Below are 18,622 nucleotides of genomic sequence, written 5' to 3' on the forward strand. Positions count from 1 at the left end.
TTGAACAAATAACATGTAATTATCCTCCTTACAAGCGTTATCTCACCTGAAAGTATTTTGTTTTTTTAGCAATTTTCATGGCAATGGACAGCATTTTGTAAAATCCACTAATAAAGGGTAACCGCGTTGACTGTATAATTAGCTCATAAGCAAATGTATAAACCCAAGGTACAAAATACTCAATGTGCTTCTCTGGGAGGATGTCTCTGCAGAGATAAAGAGAACAGCAAGCAATGAATTGAAGTCATCCCCCCCCCATAAAGCTACAGGCCCAGGGTGCCGTGTTCTAAGCAGGAGATCACTATGTCTATTCCACCCATCCACAAACACAGCCAGCAAACAATGAATAGGCCATGCCATTTCCAGGCAGGAGTTTGGTTGCCCACTGGCCCCAGCATAATATAAACTGTACCAGCACAATGTAACTGAATTTTATGTCTCACATGTGTTCTGCATTTCCCTGAAATACACACAACAGAACATACCTGCAAAACTCCACTAGGTTAATGAAGGCTGTAAAGTCTTTAGGCTTGTTTGGCTGAAGGTTTGCAGCTGGATCAGAAGTAGGAATGGTGAGATCAACATCAGTTACACTTCCATCCTGAGAAAAGAAAATCAGAAGTATGCACAGCTTTTGAATGGCAAGCAGCTTTTTCTTCCACAGCGTGAAGACCACTTACACAGCACCTACTTGCCATCTATGGCATAATTTGAACTGCATGAAAGGTTTTTTTATTCTCAATACCCAGTCTTTGCAACCAGGTTAGGCTGGACAGTGTTTACATGTGTCTCTCCTACTTGTCTCTATATTTTTTTTTTAATTTAACCTATGCCTTAAAAAGGGAGGGGGAGCAATCCAAAACTGAGCAAGAATACCTTTTTGATTATAGCATCTGTACATATATACTGTACAATCTCTTTGATGAAGGCATGTTGGGAAAAAATGAATTATTCTATAATTACCGGTAATTAGAATCCTATAGAAATGCAGTGCTGCAAAAGGTATCCTATTTGTTGAATTTTATTGCTACTTTTGGTATTTTAATCTAGCGGGAATTTTGTGGATGTTGATTTTAAATACGATGGGTTCTTTAAATGAAATATCAGTTCATTTTTAGTACCCTTAAATATAATGGGCCAAATTCACCTAACAAGACCCATCGACCCTAGATCTGTATAAGGACTTCCGCTTACATAATGCAACTTCCCCACTTCACATACCCTCTCAGTAACTGGGTCTGGGAAGATTCGGAGAATTCCTGGAACAACATTGGGGGGGGGGAGGAGAGGGGGGATAATTCTGCCTGGCAAGTTGAAATACATTCATAGACGGAACAGCTAGACATTGAATTCCATGCTCTATAACATTCTCACAAACGCCTTCGGGAAAGGAGAAATAAAAATTGAAATATATGCTATTCATGGCAATTTGTACTTCTACAAATTTTATCTGCTTATCTCTCCACTCCCATAAAGTAACTCAATTCAGCATCTGATCATGTATACTTTCTTCCTAAACCCTCCTCTTGTTGGATTCTACAATACAGTATATAATTTTGATTATGAGCTCTTTAGTCCTAAGAATTTTTTATAAATATTGCACTCGGTTTTACAGCCCTACCTATCCTAATGGCTTTTTAAAGGTGGGCTATAAAAACTTTAATAAAAACTATGGCTCCATCTATATGAGCAATCTCCAAACTCTTGTGCTTCTCCTTTGACACATGGTCTGACTCTGCTTTGTCTAGACAAAGCCAAGTTATAAATAACCACATGATGGTCCCAACTCAGACAAAATTAAACTGCAGTTAGTCAAAAACGAAAATGGATGCATCCGATTCCCACCTAAATGTTGTGCCAGAGAAACCACAAGCTCAAAGCTCATTTATGCTGGGATAGCAAACGTGGTGCCCTGCAAACAATACTGGACTAAAATTGCCATTATCTCCAGAAAATATGGCAAATGGTCAGAGATGATGGGAGACGTTGTAGCCCAACAACATCTGGTGGGCACCACATTGACTATTCTGATGTATCACTAAATTATTGCTTACTGTTGTGTAAACAGATACCGTACATGTATGAATAATATAACAGTAAATCAGTTTTCATTTGTTGAAAGTGCACCCTGAACCTGTTATATGGGCAGAAATGCAAAAGGTGAGAGAAGGTAAAAGAGAGAGAGAGAGAGAAAGAGAAAGAGAGAGAGACTATTTTCAAATATCCAGTCTTACCTTCTCTTCCCTAATGTTCTGTTTCTGAACGGTAAGATCCAACTTTTCAATTACTTTTAGGATAGACTTTATGAGTTCATCATATAACAACCGATTTAGAGACTGTAGAGGTGAATTTGCAATCAGAAATGTTTCATCTGTGAACAGAGAGTCCTACAATGGAGAACAGAAGAATTTTTTTTTAGTTATGTCCGAGTTTATTCCGAAATTACAGACCAAGTAATTTCCAGTACAAGCCAAGCCAATGTTTAAAAACTTCCGAGGAAATCCTGCTGATTGTTCCACAACCTACTGTCACTTAATAACAGTGTAGAAGCAGGCCTTCTTGACAATAGCACTTACCACCTGGAACGTCCTCCCTCAGGTAATTTTTGAAGTAGAGTCAGCAATGGCCTTTAAACATCTCTTTAAAAACATATACGTATACCCAAGCTTCCCCAGATTCCAACTCTGTTTATGTTTTTGTTTTATAACTTGGACTACTGCAAAGCACTGCACATGGGGCTGTCACTGAAGGAGGTCCAGAGGCTGCAGCTAATGCAGAATATGGCAGCCAGGATGCCAAGTGGGACAGTCTGATGGATCATGGATCAATGGACCTGGCTGCCAGTGAGCTACCAGGCCCAATTCAAGATGTTAGTAGCAGCATATAAAAACCCTAAACAGCTTGAGATCCTATTACCCAAAAAAGAACCTCTCTCAGCATCAACCATATTAGGACCTACAATCAGTAGAGGTCCTGTTGTTAGTCCTGCTACTAGAGCTGCCCAGCTGTTGGTGAACCATGACAGGTCGTTTTGGGTGGCAGTTACCTCACCAAGAAGGGCATTTCACAAATGGGTATCCTTGTCTCCCTTATTGACAACATTTAGGAGGAAGTTTAGCAGACTCCTGTTCACTGAGGCATGAGCAAGCAGAAAGAGACTGCACCTGGAAACCTTGAAATTATCCACTGTGAGTTTATGACTGTATTTTAAAATATTTTTTATTTTCTTTTAATTGGTATTGCTTTGTGGCTTGTCCGTTTGCCACACTGGGCTCCTCCAGAAGGTAGGGCAGGCTACAAATTTAATAAATACTGTTTTGTTTTGTCCACACCTAGTTTTTAGGGAATCTTATTAAACATTATTGTTTGTATTTTTATTGTTTTTAATGTACACCACTTAGATGTTTTTATTATATTAAGTGCAAATGTTTTTTGGTAAAAACAACACATTGTATTAAGTCTGCTAATTTCCAAGAAAACACAATGCTAGAAGACAAAAGGAAAATTGCACTTTAAGGTTTATTAATAGAAAGCTCCTTATTAAAGGCTTAACAGAGTATCCTACGTTGACACCTCAACTACCTGAATGTATTCACCCCGGTTTGGTTCCCCTTTATCACATACACAGCCCAACAAGACAACAATAATCCCCCGACAGCATATGAATCAATCTGGCTAACCTGATTCAAAAATACACATTCACATCCTGCTCACACACAAAAACAGTTCTCACTACAGCCAACCAAAGACAACCAACCACACCCTAAGCCACACCCAACCTCTCTCACCACCAAGGAAATACAACAAGTGAATAGTAGGAGAACCCATACAAGTAACGCTGACACAACCCCTCACACACACTAAGTAGAATAACAAGCATAACCACCCGACCCCACCCCACTCGCCACTCCCCCTCTCCCCACTTTTTTCTTTTCTTCTTCTTCTTCTTAATTGTTTAAACCAATTCATAAACCAAGAACTCATACATTGACCACTAATAATGAAACATGTTGAGGATATTTTTCCACATTTATCATGCTCATTTTGTGAAATATAAATGACCTGAGAAAACTTGGTATACATATTTGTGTAACATCATTCTTGTTTATAAAACCCAAGAATTAAAAAAAACAAAAACTAACTGAAGGCACCCATCAGTGGAACAGGAAGGCAGTTTCTGGGGATTCTTCTAAAGTGTTAAAAGAGAAGATGTGGGAGGGAGACACAAGGGGCTGTGGTGGAAAGTGAGGGATAACAAAAAAAAGACTCCCTCCCCATTTCTTCCAGCAGCAGAGGAGACACTGCTGGCTGCCAACCCCAAAAACAGCACTAATACACTTTTAAAAAGGTTTTAACACAATGAAATAGATTCAGAAGATATTAAGAGGCCTAGAAGACAAATTACATAAGCAAAGCTTGAAGCAACTGGGGGATCCACAAACTATGGGCAATGAGGTAAGAGAACTGGATGCATGGATATTTAAAGCAAAGGCTGGGCATTCCAAGGTGAGGGAACGGACTCAGGAGAGGCAAGGGTGGCCGGAGAAAATGCGTACAAGGGAAATGAAAAGCGTTTAAGTAAAGCTTAATCACTGAATCATAATTCAGCATTAGTGGGCTTTTTACCTTCATTGTGTCACAGCTCAGTAAACTTCTAAAAAGATCCAAGTAATCCTTGTATGTAGGAACCTTCCATTTCCCAGCCCGAACTTCTCCAGATATAGGAGGCTCTTCTGGACTAGAAACATTTTTTCCAGAATATTCCTAGAAGGCAACATAATACTGAATATCTCTACATAGCTTATCCTAGGATAGCAGAAATGAACACTGCCTAATTCAGAAGCATACGTAAGTGATAGAAGAGCACACAGGACCACTGTACCAAGACATGTCAAGAGCACTATGTTAAGTGCCCCATCTTAGGAAGGTATAATATTTCAAATAATACACATTCACATACTTAAAACAAGGTAAAACAAGATATTTCAAGTGATCAGCAGGAAATTTCACTTCATATGGTATTTTAATGCTTAACGTTCAAGCAAGACCCACTTCTTTGGTCCCCAAAGTTAGTTTTCTACAATTATAGTATTAACCAAATGATTTAATGTTTGACCTATCACTCAGGCCTGGTCTGATACTTCAAATAAACAAAGTAAGGGCATTTGAGAAGGGGAAACCCAAGTAGTATTCATCAAGAGAGAGAAAAAGAACAGTCACTGAAAAAAATATACAGGTGACATTATATTCCTGGTGGGTGAGCAACAGGACATCATGTAAAAATGGATGCACATGTTTTCATGAAGGGACTAAGGCAAGTGAGGGGAAACCCTAGCAATTTATGAAGCTGGCAATTTGTTAATAAATGCACCCCCTTGGAAGAAAAAGAGGGCAACAAAACGTTTTTGTACAGAACACAAGTAATAAAGATACACAAACACAAAAGCTAATTCAGCGAAACTTCAACAACACTTACCCTTGAGAAGACAACTGGCTTAGAACAGACTCTGATTAAACCCTGATGCACTGAAAAAGAAGGTATTTCAATATTTTAAGAAAACACATCAATAAGGTGGACTAAAAAGAGTGTCTGAATATTCTAGTATCTTTCTGGCACTCAAAACAAACCCCAAATCAGCAACTGTTGTCATTACCAAGTTGCTTTATTAGTTACCAGGTTACACTGAGGCCTAAATATGTGCAGTGTTGTTGTTGTTTTAAGTTTAAAAGAAAACAAAATAAAAACAAAATAGGAAACAAAATAGGAAATTCTTTCCAGTAGCACCTTAGAGACCAACTGAGTTTGTTCTTGGTATGAGCTTTCGTGTGCATGCACACTTCTTCAGATTAGGTGCTACTGGAAAGAATTTCCTATTTTGTTTCGACTATGGCAGACCAACACGGCTACCCACCTGTAACTGAAAATAAAAACAAACAGCAATACACACACACACACACACACACACACACACACACAAACCACCCACCTCCAGACCAAAGAAAGGATCTGGCAGGACAGCTGACCTATTGTAAGATTCATTCTTGTTATGGGTCCAATCAGTGCATTTCTTCTAGGAAAAAGGGGTGCTGGTACTGTGTGCCCTTGAGTACCCCCAGAAAAAAGCACTGGGTCCAATGCAGAAGATACCATATTAGTCCTACATAGGACATGAGGCATCCATAACATTAACCGATATTTCCCACATTTTAAAAATACCTTTCGCATCAATGTAAATTTGATTACAAGTGAAACTAAAATAGTAAAATTATACTTAGGCACATACATTTGTATTAGGCACTGCAGAAAAGTTAACAAATGGAATTCTGTTTCTTGCCAAATTCAGTTTCCAATTTACTTTCAAGTACAATCACATACGAATTGCCCACATATGCAATATAAGCTAGAAAGTCATTGTGACTAAGGGTGCAGTTTTGTACTCACTACACTGACTGTGACACTGCAGAATATGACAGAAACTCCACTGGCATAATTTTCTATTACCCCTACTTTTCAGGTTTCTCAAACCTGAACTAGTCCTGCAATAAAGAAGAAAGCTTGTTTTGAGAAAATTGACAAAAACTCACCCACAGTGCTCATAAAACTCCAAAGTACAGGGCCTTTTCCTGCCAGGGCTAAAAAAACCTTTACAATGGATTTACAACATTGAAACTGCATTTTCACACTGTATTGTGGGAAGCTATCTATTTGCACCACAATCAGACGTTCCAGAACTGGAGTATATACTTCAGGAATCTAGAAGAATAACAGTGGCATATTAGGAGATATCAGCTGAACATTCACTAAAAATCTTCAAGATTTTTTTTCCTGAGTGGGAGGGGTTGTAGGTTTTGTTTTTTTTAGTGAGAGAGAAAATATGCATCACCCTCATCACAAATAAGAGTCATACAAGTAGGCTCTACAGCAAATTATTGCAGTGGAGAGTACTCTTGTTCAGAGTTCCAGCCAGCCACACCCTTTTCCATGATATTCCATTCCCCATCCTCCCCTCTAAAGGTAAAGGTAAAGGATCCCTGACAGTTAAGTCCAGTCGCAGACGACTCTGGGGTTGCGGCGCTCATCTCACTTTATAGGCCGAGGGAGCCTGCGTTTGTCCACAGACAGTTTTTCCGGGTCATGTGGCCAGCATGACTAAGCCGCTTCTGGCGCAATGGAACACCAAAACCAGAGCAAGCGCACGGAAACGCCGTTTACCTCCCCTCTACACATGTTCTATTTTCCCCCTCCACAACAGTTAGGGTACATTTGATGGTCACTGAGCATGCTCAGTTCTCACTAGGCTGTTTTCGTTCTGCCCCCTCCCTAAAGATTTGTGGTGCTTCTGCAAACCTTTGGGTTACCACTGCTGATGTCTCAAACCTGCTGATGTTCCATCCCACCCACCCCCACCACGTAGTGAACCAAAGGATTAGCACTTGAACAAGTTCGCTGTTAGTACATATGCAATGCCTTCTAATTTATACAAATAAAAGCCTCACAAGTGTGATTCAAACTAGTCACTTACAGTATCTAAGTGGAGTATGACACTAGCAATAGATTGAAGGAAACTTGGTAGCTGATACACATGGTCATCTACAGTTTCTGCCTCGGTGAGATACATTTGCTTACAGCGCTGAAGGAGTTCAACATACATGAAGTCAACATCCTTGGAATTGATAGCTTTGCATGGCTTTGAATGAGAGAGAGAAATAACATTAGATAAAAATAAATAAATTGTCTGCCAATAAAATGCAGGGAGGGAGTAATCCATTTTTCTTCGCCTGCAGACCTCTTGACCTTCTGAAAAACTGCTCTGGCCCAATGGAGCCAGTCTGAGATTATTAGGGCACAAAGGAAGTCAGCAAGCTTCAGTCATGTTACAGGCACTGCCTTCCATTCATGGCAAGACCATCAAGTCCAAGCCATTATTACTGTCTAAGTTATTTGATTTACTAACTGCAATTTCTAAGCACCAAGGGCAAATTCAAACATTAATTCTGTAAACCTAAACATCTGCAGAAAGCCACTACATTAAAGATCATTGAAATGCTACTTCTCAGCTGAGGTGCACCTCACTTATTGCAATGTTCTGTGATTTAAGTTCACTTTTTCTAAACACTGTATTAAACTCAATTTGCGACTCACTTGCAACATATTATAAGGTTTTATTTATCCCAAATTATGCAGCTAAGATTTCTGCACAAGGAGTCTGAAAAATCCTTATAAAATAAATGTCTTATTCACTCTAACATTAAACCTTTCCAACATCAGTGTACCAGGAGAGGTTGCACCCAGAATCTGGCTGCCCATTGTTTTTTAGTCTCTCGGGTCCAAGAAGTGGGATAGGAAATGATTCCCCTGGGGGTTATCCAACTCCAACTCTACAATTCTATGATTCTATTATGTCAGGAGCTAAAATACATACCGCTGCAAAAAGCCCATATCCACGAATAGCAATGGACAATTCCTTGTTGCTGGCATCCATCTTCCTGATGATACCATAAAACTGTTCCATGAAGTAGCGCAGCTTGCTCTTATGCATTTCTGCATCCTTTGCAACCATTGCAGAGATCTGCATATTATGTATAATATAGGACATTTATAATTTAGATCGCTCATACAAAATAAACTCATCATGAATTCATATCTATGCTACTCAGCAGCTTCTTCAAACCAAGCTGATATAAAGACAATATCAACATAACAATACTAAAGAAAACTTTTTATAGAGTCATGATGAAAGGAACAAAAAGACTGTGGTCACATTGCTTCAGACACTATACTAATATAGAATAGCAATCTATATGTCAATAAGTACGTAGAGCCTTTAACTCCCACATTAAAAATACATCATGCGCATGGCAGTAAAACCTTGCTGCCAAGAGCACTTGCATCAAGAAGAACGACTGTAGGAATGGCCAGGCATGGGAGAAAAGTCCCATGCGGAAGGAAGGGAAAGCAAAACAAAGAGAGAGAAAAACAGACATGGGAGAAAAGGTGGTTATTTTACCTGTTTAAGAAATGCATCCAGAGCTGAATGGCCAGCTTTCTTCAGTTCTATATTCTGATGGCCACACCATTTGGACATTACTTCATATAGTGAGATATAGTTGTCAAGAAGGCATGTGCTGAATTGAACAGCATGGATACTAAACAAACGCAGTCCAGCTGAAAAGTAAAATTTTCAATTTAAATTCGACTTTTTGTTCCAGCTGATAACTGATACAAGTGTTATCTTTCTTGAATAATTTTACAAGAACCATTTGTTTATATAATTACTCTAAGAAATTAGGATTGAAATTAGTAATTATCTTGCCTTTATTTTTTTGTTTATTACTTAAAGTTACATTTTACTTCTTGTAGACAAAAAACAATTACATGCATTACATCTTATCCAACAGAAGAAATACGCTATCAGAGATACTGTTGCAGCCAACTATTTTACATGAAACAAAGTTCTTACCAAGAGGAACTGCGTATCGTTTTAAGTCAATCTGCAATGTAAAAATATTTTGTATAAGATTTGTTTGTCAGATCTAATTAACAAATTTAAAGAATGATTGTTTAGAAGGCAAAAAAAAAAATCCAGTATACCTGTGGACTTATTGCCTTCATTGCAAAATCAAAGATTTCTTTAGATGTTTGAGGATCTGTAGAGAAAATACAAAAAAAATGTAAATAAGGTCATGAGGTGGTAGCATTTTAAACCTCTCATATGACACGAAAGTTCAGATCATCACAAAAGCCGATTCAACCACAGTGTATCAGTCTCACTCCAAAATGACCTTCTATCAAATAAAACTCAACTGATCCTCTGTGTATCTAAATGGCAGATCATACAGACATTAGATCTATGGAAAGATGGAGCAATGCCACATGCTACTTTGAACAAACTATGCATTGATTCTTCACCACAGAATGAACATAGGGGAGCAGCACAGAAAGTATGCCATGTAGACATAACTCGGGACCCTGAAAGTTATCAGAACTGAGTAAAGTACAACTGCAAGACCAAATTTGGAAAGAAACTATTCCCTACTGCTGAAAATTTAACAAATAGAAACAGATAGAAAGAAAGGGCAAACGGCTGTTCAAGGTGAAAGAGTAGCATTTCCTATTAAAACTACCCAGACCACAGATGCTATAAAATCTCCTTATTTAGTGATTTCCAAGAAAAACAGGCCAAAAGTCTGGAGTGTTATTCTATGTGCAGCAGATACCAGTTCTCAGGACAGCGAGCTGGACTAATTGATCCACCAGGAACATTCAGCTAGGTTTATCAGCATTCCTCAAATTTACAGAACAGCTCCAACAAGACCACATGGAGCAAAGTAGAGAAGGAATGTAAAAAAAATCTGTTTATACTAGACCTATAAACTTATTGTTCCCAAAAATGTAGGCTAAAAGGGAAGATGGAGATAGTGGATTACTTGCCAAAGTAACAGGACTTGCGGCCATCATTGATTGCCTACACTTATGTAAAATCTGCACAAGTATATCCAACAATGCTTCTGGTTCTGGGTGTAGAAATCAAAAGTCTAGCAAATTCAGAAAGAGGGGCAATTTCCTGCAGTTTGACGGAACTGTGCTACTTATAAATTTTAATAAAAGAAATACCACACCTTCGTCCATGGACTTAGTAAAGTTATTCATGAGCGCTGCCAGTCCTTTCAGACACCCAGCTACTACTGCAAACTTAGGCTCTCTTGTTGCAGAAGTCATCTGAAAACAAGGAAGTGATGTATTTAATACTGAAGGAGACCAGGTATCCTGAGATATCAACATGCAATGCAAGACACGATTTCTCATATGAACTTAAATATAGTAGCTATATCCTCTGATTATAAAACAAATCTATAATTTGTTTCCAGTATAGCATATAATATATAGAATGCAGTTAATCATTTTACAGTCTCACTAGGTTTCTTAAAAAACTGGGCACAATCCAGCAAAAATAAAAATAAAAAAATGAGTAGGTACTCTGTATGCACTGCAACTCTGTATCAGCAGTTTTGTTTTTTTCTTCTTGATCAACATTATGTTAAGAAAAGAAGACTCGCAACAATGGCACAGAACTCTGGTCTGGGGCATGGGGAGGAAGGAGAAGCTTAGCTTCTTGATGACCTTCAGCCAGGTGGAACCAACTGCAGGTGCTTCCTTTGCCCCTTGTAGGGGCTTTAAAAAAAGGAAAGAAAAAAGTTGAAAGAATAAAACAGTAGCAGGCCCTTGGACTGGATTGTTCATTGCGTGCCTGCCACATGCAGCTAAAAAAGATTTGCTTGCCTTGCCCCTTAAAGAGGATTTCCTGAGTGTTGGTGCAGCAAGAAGCAGCAACAGTCTCCCTTGTTTGTTGCCTGCTGCCAGTCACAAGCTTCACCCAGTAAAAAGGCTTTCCTGATTGTTGAGGGAGGGGATGAAGGCGCAACAGCTCCACCACCACCCCTTCTTGACCGTCCTTTGCCTGCTACCATGAGCTGTTGGCAGTGACTTGCTTCCCTTGCCCCTGAAAGCTTTCCTGATTTGGGGAGAGGGGTCACTTACAATAGGTGTAAGAGGAAAATCAGTAGGGTGATTTCTACAGTCTGGATTAGCAAGACATAGCTGACTATCAGAAATGAATTCTGGCAGATAACTCCTAGTAGTGAGCCAACAAGGAAATATTGCAGAACAGCATGGGCTGGTGAAGGGAAACACTATGCTATGGACATAGGTAAAGGCAGGAAAACCCACTATCTTGGAAATAAAAGCAAAAAAGGGGCCCTATGATGAAAAAGGGCTTTCCAAGCCATAGTGGCAAGGGTCCCACCAGGCAGTCTGTGAGGCAAAGAGGCCGCCTGGGGTTATAAGGATCTAGAAAGCTAAAGAAGGAAAATCTGACACACACCAAGACAGAACATGAAGGAAAAGCTTTTGCTGATATCCCACAAGAAGTCCCTACTTTACCTGTGTTCTGAGTTCTCCCAAATAAGCTCGAAATAGTTTTTCAGAGTTGTCAAGCATATCACTAGGTTGGACGTCTCCCAAAACTCCCAGGAGTTCATAAATCCTTTCCAACACTTTAAAAAAAAAAGAATATTTATCACCCTAATTATGTGTTCACATTTTATTTTAATCCAGCTACACACAAAAAAAAATCTCTCCTAAACAATGAAGGATTTAATAAATCATCCAAGTGTTATTATAGATCCAAAATGTCTTATTCAGTCTCACCCATATTATCCTAATATTTAGTCATTGTCACTGCCAGATGCACTGTCACTGTTCCGCAGACAGACACAAGGTGGTTACTGATTAATGTGTCACCAGACCTAAGGCCTTTGTTACTGGGGGGGAAAGAGTGAATGCGTACATGCATAGTTATTACTTCTTGCTATCCTAATCATAGGTAAGTTGGGCCCCAAAGGAAGAAATTAGCACACGTGGCAACAGTTCTGAAAGAAGATACCTCACATCTGCCCTAGCTCCAAGAGCTCACACTAATTTAACAGTCGAAAGAGAAATAAGTTTAAAAGTACAGTACACCCCACTCCAGTCATGTACAAATGGATAAAAAGCTTCATCTCAGTGGGGAGGGAATGAGCGGGGGGGGGGGAATTAAGGGGAGCATAATGCTCCAAAATTATCTGTGGATGAACAGAATTCTTATGTGTGAAGGCACAGAGACTATGGGGAGCAGTACTTTGAGGGGAAGTGAAAGTAAGTATGAAACTCAGAGGTGGCTCATGGATAGTTAAGGTCTGCAGTGTTCATAGGTCTGGATTCAAGGGATGCAAGTCTTTATTTTAAGGATTTATACACATTCCTTAGATAAAGGAATCATGCAATAAGTTGATCTCCAAGGCAATTTACACCACACTATAACCATACAAAGAACACCCAGTATTAGTTCCTGCACCTAGTGGCAGAAACCAAAGTTTCATTTCCCCCGCTTCTGCAATCCCAGGGCAACTGGTCGCAAGTTAGAGTTCTTTCTGGCAGGGAAATCCTCACAGCTTCAACTTCAGTGCCCAATGGCTGGGGCCAAGTTCCCTTTCCCTGACGTTCTTCCTGGGACAAAGGCAGTATAACCTCCCAGTGGCGCTTGTTCCTCTGGTAGCATATGGCAGAGTTTCCTTCCCCTCACTTTTGCAGTCTCAGGACAGCAAAGGCTTGACTTAATGACATTCCTACTGTTGAACTGGAAATGAGGTTATTCCAGCAACAGTTAATAAGGACTAGGTTCTACTGAAGTCAAGTTACTCGTTACTAGATTCCATTTTCTTGCTCTCAATGGGATTTGCAGGCTAAATCAATGCAGAAGCAAGGTTCAATGTGACTTTCTCCCTAGTCACAATTAACTTTCAATGGATTATTCTCAAATCCCTCAGTAATTCAGAGTAGTGATCCATCATCCTCTAGCTGTGTATGTTTGCTAATACAAGTATAAATAAATAAAAATCACTAATAGTAAATGTAAGTAGTAATATAGTTAAGATACTTACCTGTATCAGACACTTTACTTTTTATAGCAAGTTCACTATAGAATTTGGTAAAGATTTCTCTGACTTTCATGTCTTCCATCACATAAGATGACCGTAAGTTGTAAAGCAGCTAGAAGGATATTCATGTTAACCAAGGACAATTCTTTAAAAAAATCTTTTAAAAGCACTCAAAACAGTATTGTAAAATACATTATTTTCTTTCCAGCTAAATAAGAGTCCTTCAGAGTTTTGGAAGGTAGAGCAAGCTTGTTTTCTCCTACTCTGGAGGGTAGGACCCGAACCAATGGATTCAAGTTACAAGAAAGGAGATTCTTACTAAACCCCAGGAAGAAGTTTCTGACGTTAAGAGCTGTTCAACAGGCTCCCTCAGAAGATGGTGGACTCTACTTCATTGGAGGTGTTTAAGCAGAGGTTCGGTGGCAATCTGTCATGAATGCTTTAGTTGAGATTCTTGCACTGCGGAGGGTTGGACTAGAAGACCCTTGTGGTCCCTTCCAACTCTACAATTCTATTTTATATTTTATTTTTTAGATTTATATACCGCCCTTCATCATACAATCTTAGGGCGGTTCACAGAATAAAATGCAGGATAAAAACAAGTAAATAAGTAAAACAAAAAAGCAAAACAATAACTCCCCTTCTATTATTCTGATTCTATGGTAAATATGCTAGGTAGAACATATGTTAGCCACTTAATAGGAAACACATTATCATTTTTATTATATATGTTCTTATGTATTCTTCTGTAAAACTAGACATGAATCTTACTATGAATATTATTTACTTTTAAAACACTTTTACATTTAAATTATTTCTACTACACTGAACTTTGAATATTGTGACATACAAACATGCATAATTACTGGAAACAGTTGACAATCATAAAGACCCATAAGTTTTACCTTAATCAGTAGATCTAGTGCTGGGATTCTGCACTTTGCCATTTTGTCTTTTGTATAAACGCTAAGACACATCCGCTATATTTTTAAAAGACAAAATATAATAGTGTTGATGTACTGCATTTGTAGTGCAGTATCTTGCACTGCTTTAACATTTGTTCCCTATTTTACAGCACTTCGAAAAGCATAAACTGCCCAAGTAAAGCAAAATCAGTCTATTTTTCTGCATAAGGATCCTCCACATTATAATATTCTGTTTTCCTCTATTTACTCTTGTCAAAGGCCACACTAGTGAACAACTTCCCCAAATGCCATAAATAGAATCTGGATGCACTACAAATGGGCTCAGGGCTGAAAAATACTTGAGATCTGAGAGACTATACACGGCTAGATGGACCAGTGTGTCTGTCCCAGGTTCTTAAATCCACTAAAGAAGAGTAGCTAGAATATGAAAGTTATAGTGAACACGAAAAACAAGTGCCTCATGCCTTCTCTTCCTTTATAACATTGTCCAAGATATAATTTTCACTTTCTCCTGCCTGGGTGATGTGAAACTCCTAATTCAGAACAGCTGTATCTTCTAAGAAATGAAAATACACAAAAAGATGCATTTTGAGCATGATGGTGCTGCAGAGGAAAAGGAAGCAGTCGAATGCAAGCATTTAATAAACAAAGGATTGCTAGTATTATTATACTAGCTGCATTATTTTATCTGTCTAAACTATCTAGTTTTGTTTGCAATTTTAATTGACCCACCTTTACATCTTGTGCATAAGGGTGAACTTTTTGGCCAATCTTTTCCAAAAAGGCAACAAGAAATTTTAATGCTTCTTCTCTGCATTCTCGAAACTGAAAACAAGACATTGAAAGCATTTTCAGCAAAAGACACAGTAAGAGACCTTGTTGGAGAAGGCAGTATATAAAGCAAATAAAAATAAAAATATAAAAGCGTAATTACTAAGACATCAAAGGATGCTTCAACCTACGATTATCAACTTACTTCTTCGCTGTTCAGTGATTTATGGATAAATGCAAGTAGCCCATCTTCTTTGGAAAACACCAGTGAAATCTGCAAAGCTGTGGGAACATGGGTGCAAATAGTATGAATCAAAGCAAATAGTATCTTTCCAAACATATGGTCTTAGAACACATAAGATTAACCCCTTGACATGAAATGCTGTTTAAACATGTGAAGATCAGGACTAGCAAACACAATCTTGCCACCGCCCCCAGCATCCTGTATGCAACATGTGGCCGAACTGGGTTATCATACAATTAAAAGTAGTACTCAAGCTGGCAACATGGAATGACAACCAAAATACCAATTACTCCAAGTACAAATTAGCTCAAGGGCTTAGTTGTAGAATCTCTCCACACATCAACATGTCACTGAATTGAAAGAAACAACAGAATCCGATCTAAGTGGACCACCTACAGGGATATAAAATTTATCTGCAAAGTGTCTACTGTAGTCACAGTAGGTCCCAACTCCATGATGTTTCTCACTAAGAACATTAGGCAGTAATTGATACTCGCCTGTAGAGAAGGAATGCTCGAGGTGTCAAACAGATTTAAAGGAAATACATTTTCCCCAAGCCTTATTCACACACTGTCCTTGATAATGTATGCATTGCAAAGAAATGACAGCATCAGAAATATCGCAAAGTATTATTCTGTTTGTATAGGTTTCTGAAGAAAGGACAGTGCTATTTCCTTGATATAAAGTAAGGCATTTCACACAGCAAGACACAACTGACAAGAGTCAATAAAATATACCACTGACCTATTATTTTAGTAAACCTGATTTTTAAATTTGCAGCAGTATTGTGAATATTATTTCCAATTAAAGAGTAATTTGTGAGTTTATCTAATATGTTGTTTTTTCTTACATGGCTATACTCTACTGTAGGGGAAAAGAGAGTGTACATCTTCCAAAACATCTGTTTTGCAGTGTGTACAATTCTAATGGCTTCACAATTTAATGTGCATGTAGTAAAACAGGGGTCCCCAAACTAAGGCCCGGGGGCCGGATGCGGCCCAATCGCCTTCTAAATCCAGCCTGCGGATGGTCCGGGAATCAGCGTGTTTTTACATGAGTAGAATGTGTCCTTTTATTTAAAATGCATCTCTGGGTTATTTTGTGGGGCACAGGAATTTGTTCATATATTTTTTTCAAAATATAGTCCGCCCCCCCCCAAGGTGTGAGGGACAGTGGACCGGCCCCCTGCTGAAAAGGTTTGCTGACCCCTGTAGTAAAATAACAATTAGTGAAGTTCACTTGACTCAGGAGTGTAGAGTCTAAGGGTGTGAGATGGAAAAGTATTGAGTCTGTATCTCAACTCTGCAACAATATCTGAAGAAGTGTGCATGCACACGAAAGCTCATACCAGGAACAAACTCAGTTGGTCTCTAAGGTGCTACTAGAAAGAATTTTCGATTTTGTTTTGACTATGGCAGACCAACACACTACCCACCTGTATCTGCAACAATTGTTAGCATACCTACCTAGAAGTAAGTCCCACTGTGTTCAGTGTTGGAGGAGGGGTAACAGCAGGTGAGGACTACTGTAGCCCACAACGCACGCACATTTAACTTGTGTGCATTCAGTTTTACATGCAAGGCATGAATAAATAAGAAAAAGTGGGTGGGAAGCGGGGTTCCGGGAAAAATGACTTTGGCAATCCCACCCACCATTGAAACCCGATGTGTTTTGACTATATATCACTTTAGCTTTAAACAGGATCCCTGGAACATCAACCCCCGTGTAGGATGCAGCCTTACTGTACTCCTATCCTGCTTGTGGGCTTCTCACAGGCACCTGGTTGGCTGCTGTTAAACAAAATGCTGGACCAAAGAGGTGTTTAGTCTAATCCAATAGGGCTGTTCTTCTGTTCTGAATAGATGCATACAAACTTGTACTGTTGCTCATCAGTAAGGATGCTTAGGACTGAACAGCTACCTTGAACATGCTTACTGGAATAGACGTAAACCTCACTGAAAACACTAAACATGCATAGGAGAAGCCAGGCTCTGCAAGCATGCAGCAACCTCATGCATGAATTATGTGGGAATAATATCCACAGAACCGAATGAAACTTATTTATGCATCCAAAAGCAGGCAACACAGGTGTCAACTTATTATGCACTAACAAGAAAGCCTCACTGAACAAACAGATAGATGGGTCCCGTTATGGATACTGTTGGCCCTTTGTACTTTAGGTGGCAGGGAATTCCGCCGGTCAGGAACTGCAACTCGCGAGGGGAAAGAAAGCTTATTTCACATGAAACCCATTAAAGTCTCACACGGCGCCTTAAATCACAGCAAGGGGCAGCCCCTCCCGAGCCCTCAGGCTGCTACGCACCTAAGACGCTGTCGCCGCTGCTGGTCACGCAGGTCTCCGCCAAGGAGCGGATGAAGCTGTGGCCGTGAAGCGCCGCGTTCCCAGGGTCCGGGCTCCGCAGGGCGCTGTGCAGCTGGAGCAAGCAGTCCTGCAGCCCCGCGCCAGAGGCTGGGAACAGGGCGGCCATGGTGCACGCGCGCCCGCCCACCCGCCTCGGTCAGCAGGAAAAAGGCGCCGCGGGGACGCCGCCGGGTCTCCCGGGACAAGGGAGGAGAGCGGACAGAACCAACGCCTCCCTCGGTAAGGGGGTGGAAAGAGAGGAAACTTCCGTGGCAGGAACCAGTTATTTCGTAGGGCAGAAAAGGCGACGCGATTGGCTCCAGGAGGCGCGAGGTGGGGAGGAAAGAGGGCGCCAAATGTTGGGCGAAACCATCATTGCCTATAGGAAACCGGAGGGGAAGGGCGTTCCCGGCCTTTAAATAGCGTTGTGCCGATTGCCTCCAAGCACCAATCCGGGGAACACAGAGTTAACTCCCGCCCCCTCTCGCCATAGATACCCGTCCGAATAGCCGAGGAAGCCTGTCAAGCGTCAGCGATACCATTCTAGAACGGGGCCTCGACGTTGAAGAAAAAAACGTTTGGAAAGCCTCGTGTAGTTTTCGTCGTCAGCTACGTCAGTTTCACCAGCTTCTCCTCCTCCTCCACCATCACCCGCACCTCTCAGTTTAAGCCCTCGGCTGAAAACGTACACGGAGCGGCACTTGCTCACCCCTTTCCCCCCCCCCGTGCAGATTTGGAGTTTCCCACTTCCCATTGGCGGCGAAAGCCCGCGAACACTCGAGGTCACGTGATCCTTTTGGCGCGGAATTTCCTTCCTTCTCTGCCCTCCTCTGTTTTGTCTCT

The 18,622-nt window shown here is 40.2% G+C and overlaps 1 protein-coding gene across 1 annotated transcript in view; it reads right to left on the reverse strand.

Annotated features, from left to right (window-relative positions):
* Window positions 1-17,935, reverse strand: part of PRKDC (protein kinase, DNA-activated, catalytic subunit) — an 83,939-nt gene extending 66,004 nt beyond the window's left edge. The window contains exons 1-18 of the mRNA XM_033155173.1: window positions 17,741-17,935; window positions 15,379-15,455; window positions 15,135-15,227; window positions 14,382-14,456; window positions 13,480-13,588; window positions 11,942-12,054; window positions 10,621-10,720; window positions 9,593-9,648; window positions 9,462-9,492; window positions 9,009-9,166; window positions 8,424-8,570; window positions 7,524-7,688; window positions 6,586-6,754; window positions 5,477-5,526; window positions 4,627-4,764; window positions 2,235-2,387; window positions 486-601; window positions 47-206 (exon numbers count right to left, since the gene is read on the reverse strand). Of these exons, the coding sequence (XP_033011064.1) occupies window positions 47-206; window positions 486-601; window positions 2,235-2,387; window positions 4,627-4,764; window positions 5,477-5,526; window positions 6,586-6,754; window positions 7,524-7,688; window positions 8,424-8,570; window positions 9,009-9,166; window positions 9,462-9,492; window positions 9,593-9,648; window positions 10,621-10,720; window positions 11,942-12,054; window positions 13,480-13,588; window positions 14,382-14,456; window positions 15,135-15,227; window positions 15,379-15,455; window positions 17,741-17,906 (2,076 nt within the window). The 5' untranslated portion in view covers window positions 17,907-17,935. The remainder of the gene's footprint in view (window positions 1-46; window positions 207-485; window positions 602-2,234; window positions 2,388-4,626; window positions 4,765-5,476; window positions 5,527-6,585; window positions 6,755-7,523; window positions 7,689-8,423; window positions 8,571-9,008; window positions 9,167-9,461; window positions 9,493-9,592; window positions 9,649-10,620; window positions 10,721-11,941; window positions 12,055-13,479; window positions 13,589-14,381; window positions 14,457-15,134; window positions 15,228-15,378; window positions 15,456-17,740) is intronic.
* Window positions 17,936-18,622: the final 687 nt, after the last annotated feature.

The sequence above is a fragment of the Lacerta agilis genome, chromosome 7, assembly GCF_009819535.1.
Source record: "Lacerta agilis isolate rLacAgi1 chromosome 7, rLacAgi1.pri, whole genome shotgun sequence".
Classification (NCBI taxonomy): Eukaryota; Metazoa; Chordata; class Lepidosauria; order Squamata; family Lacertidae; genus Lacerta; species Lacerta agilis.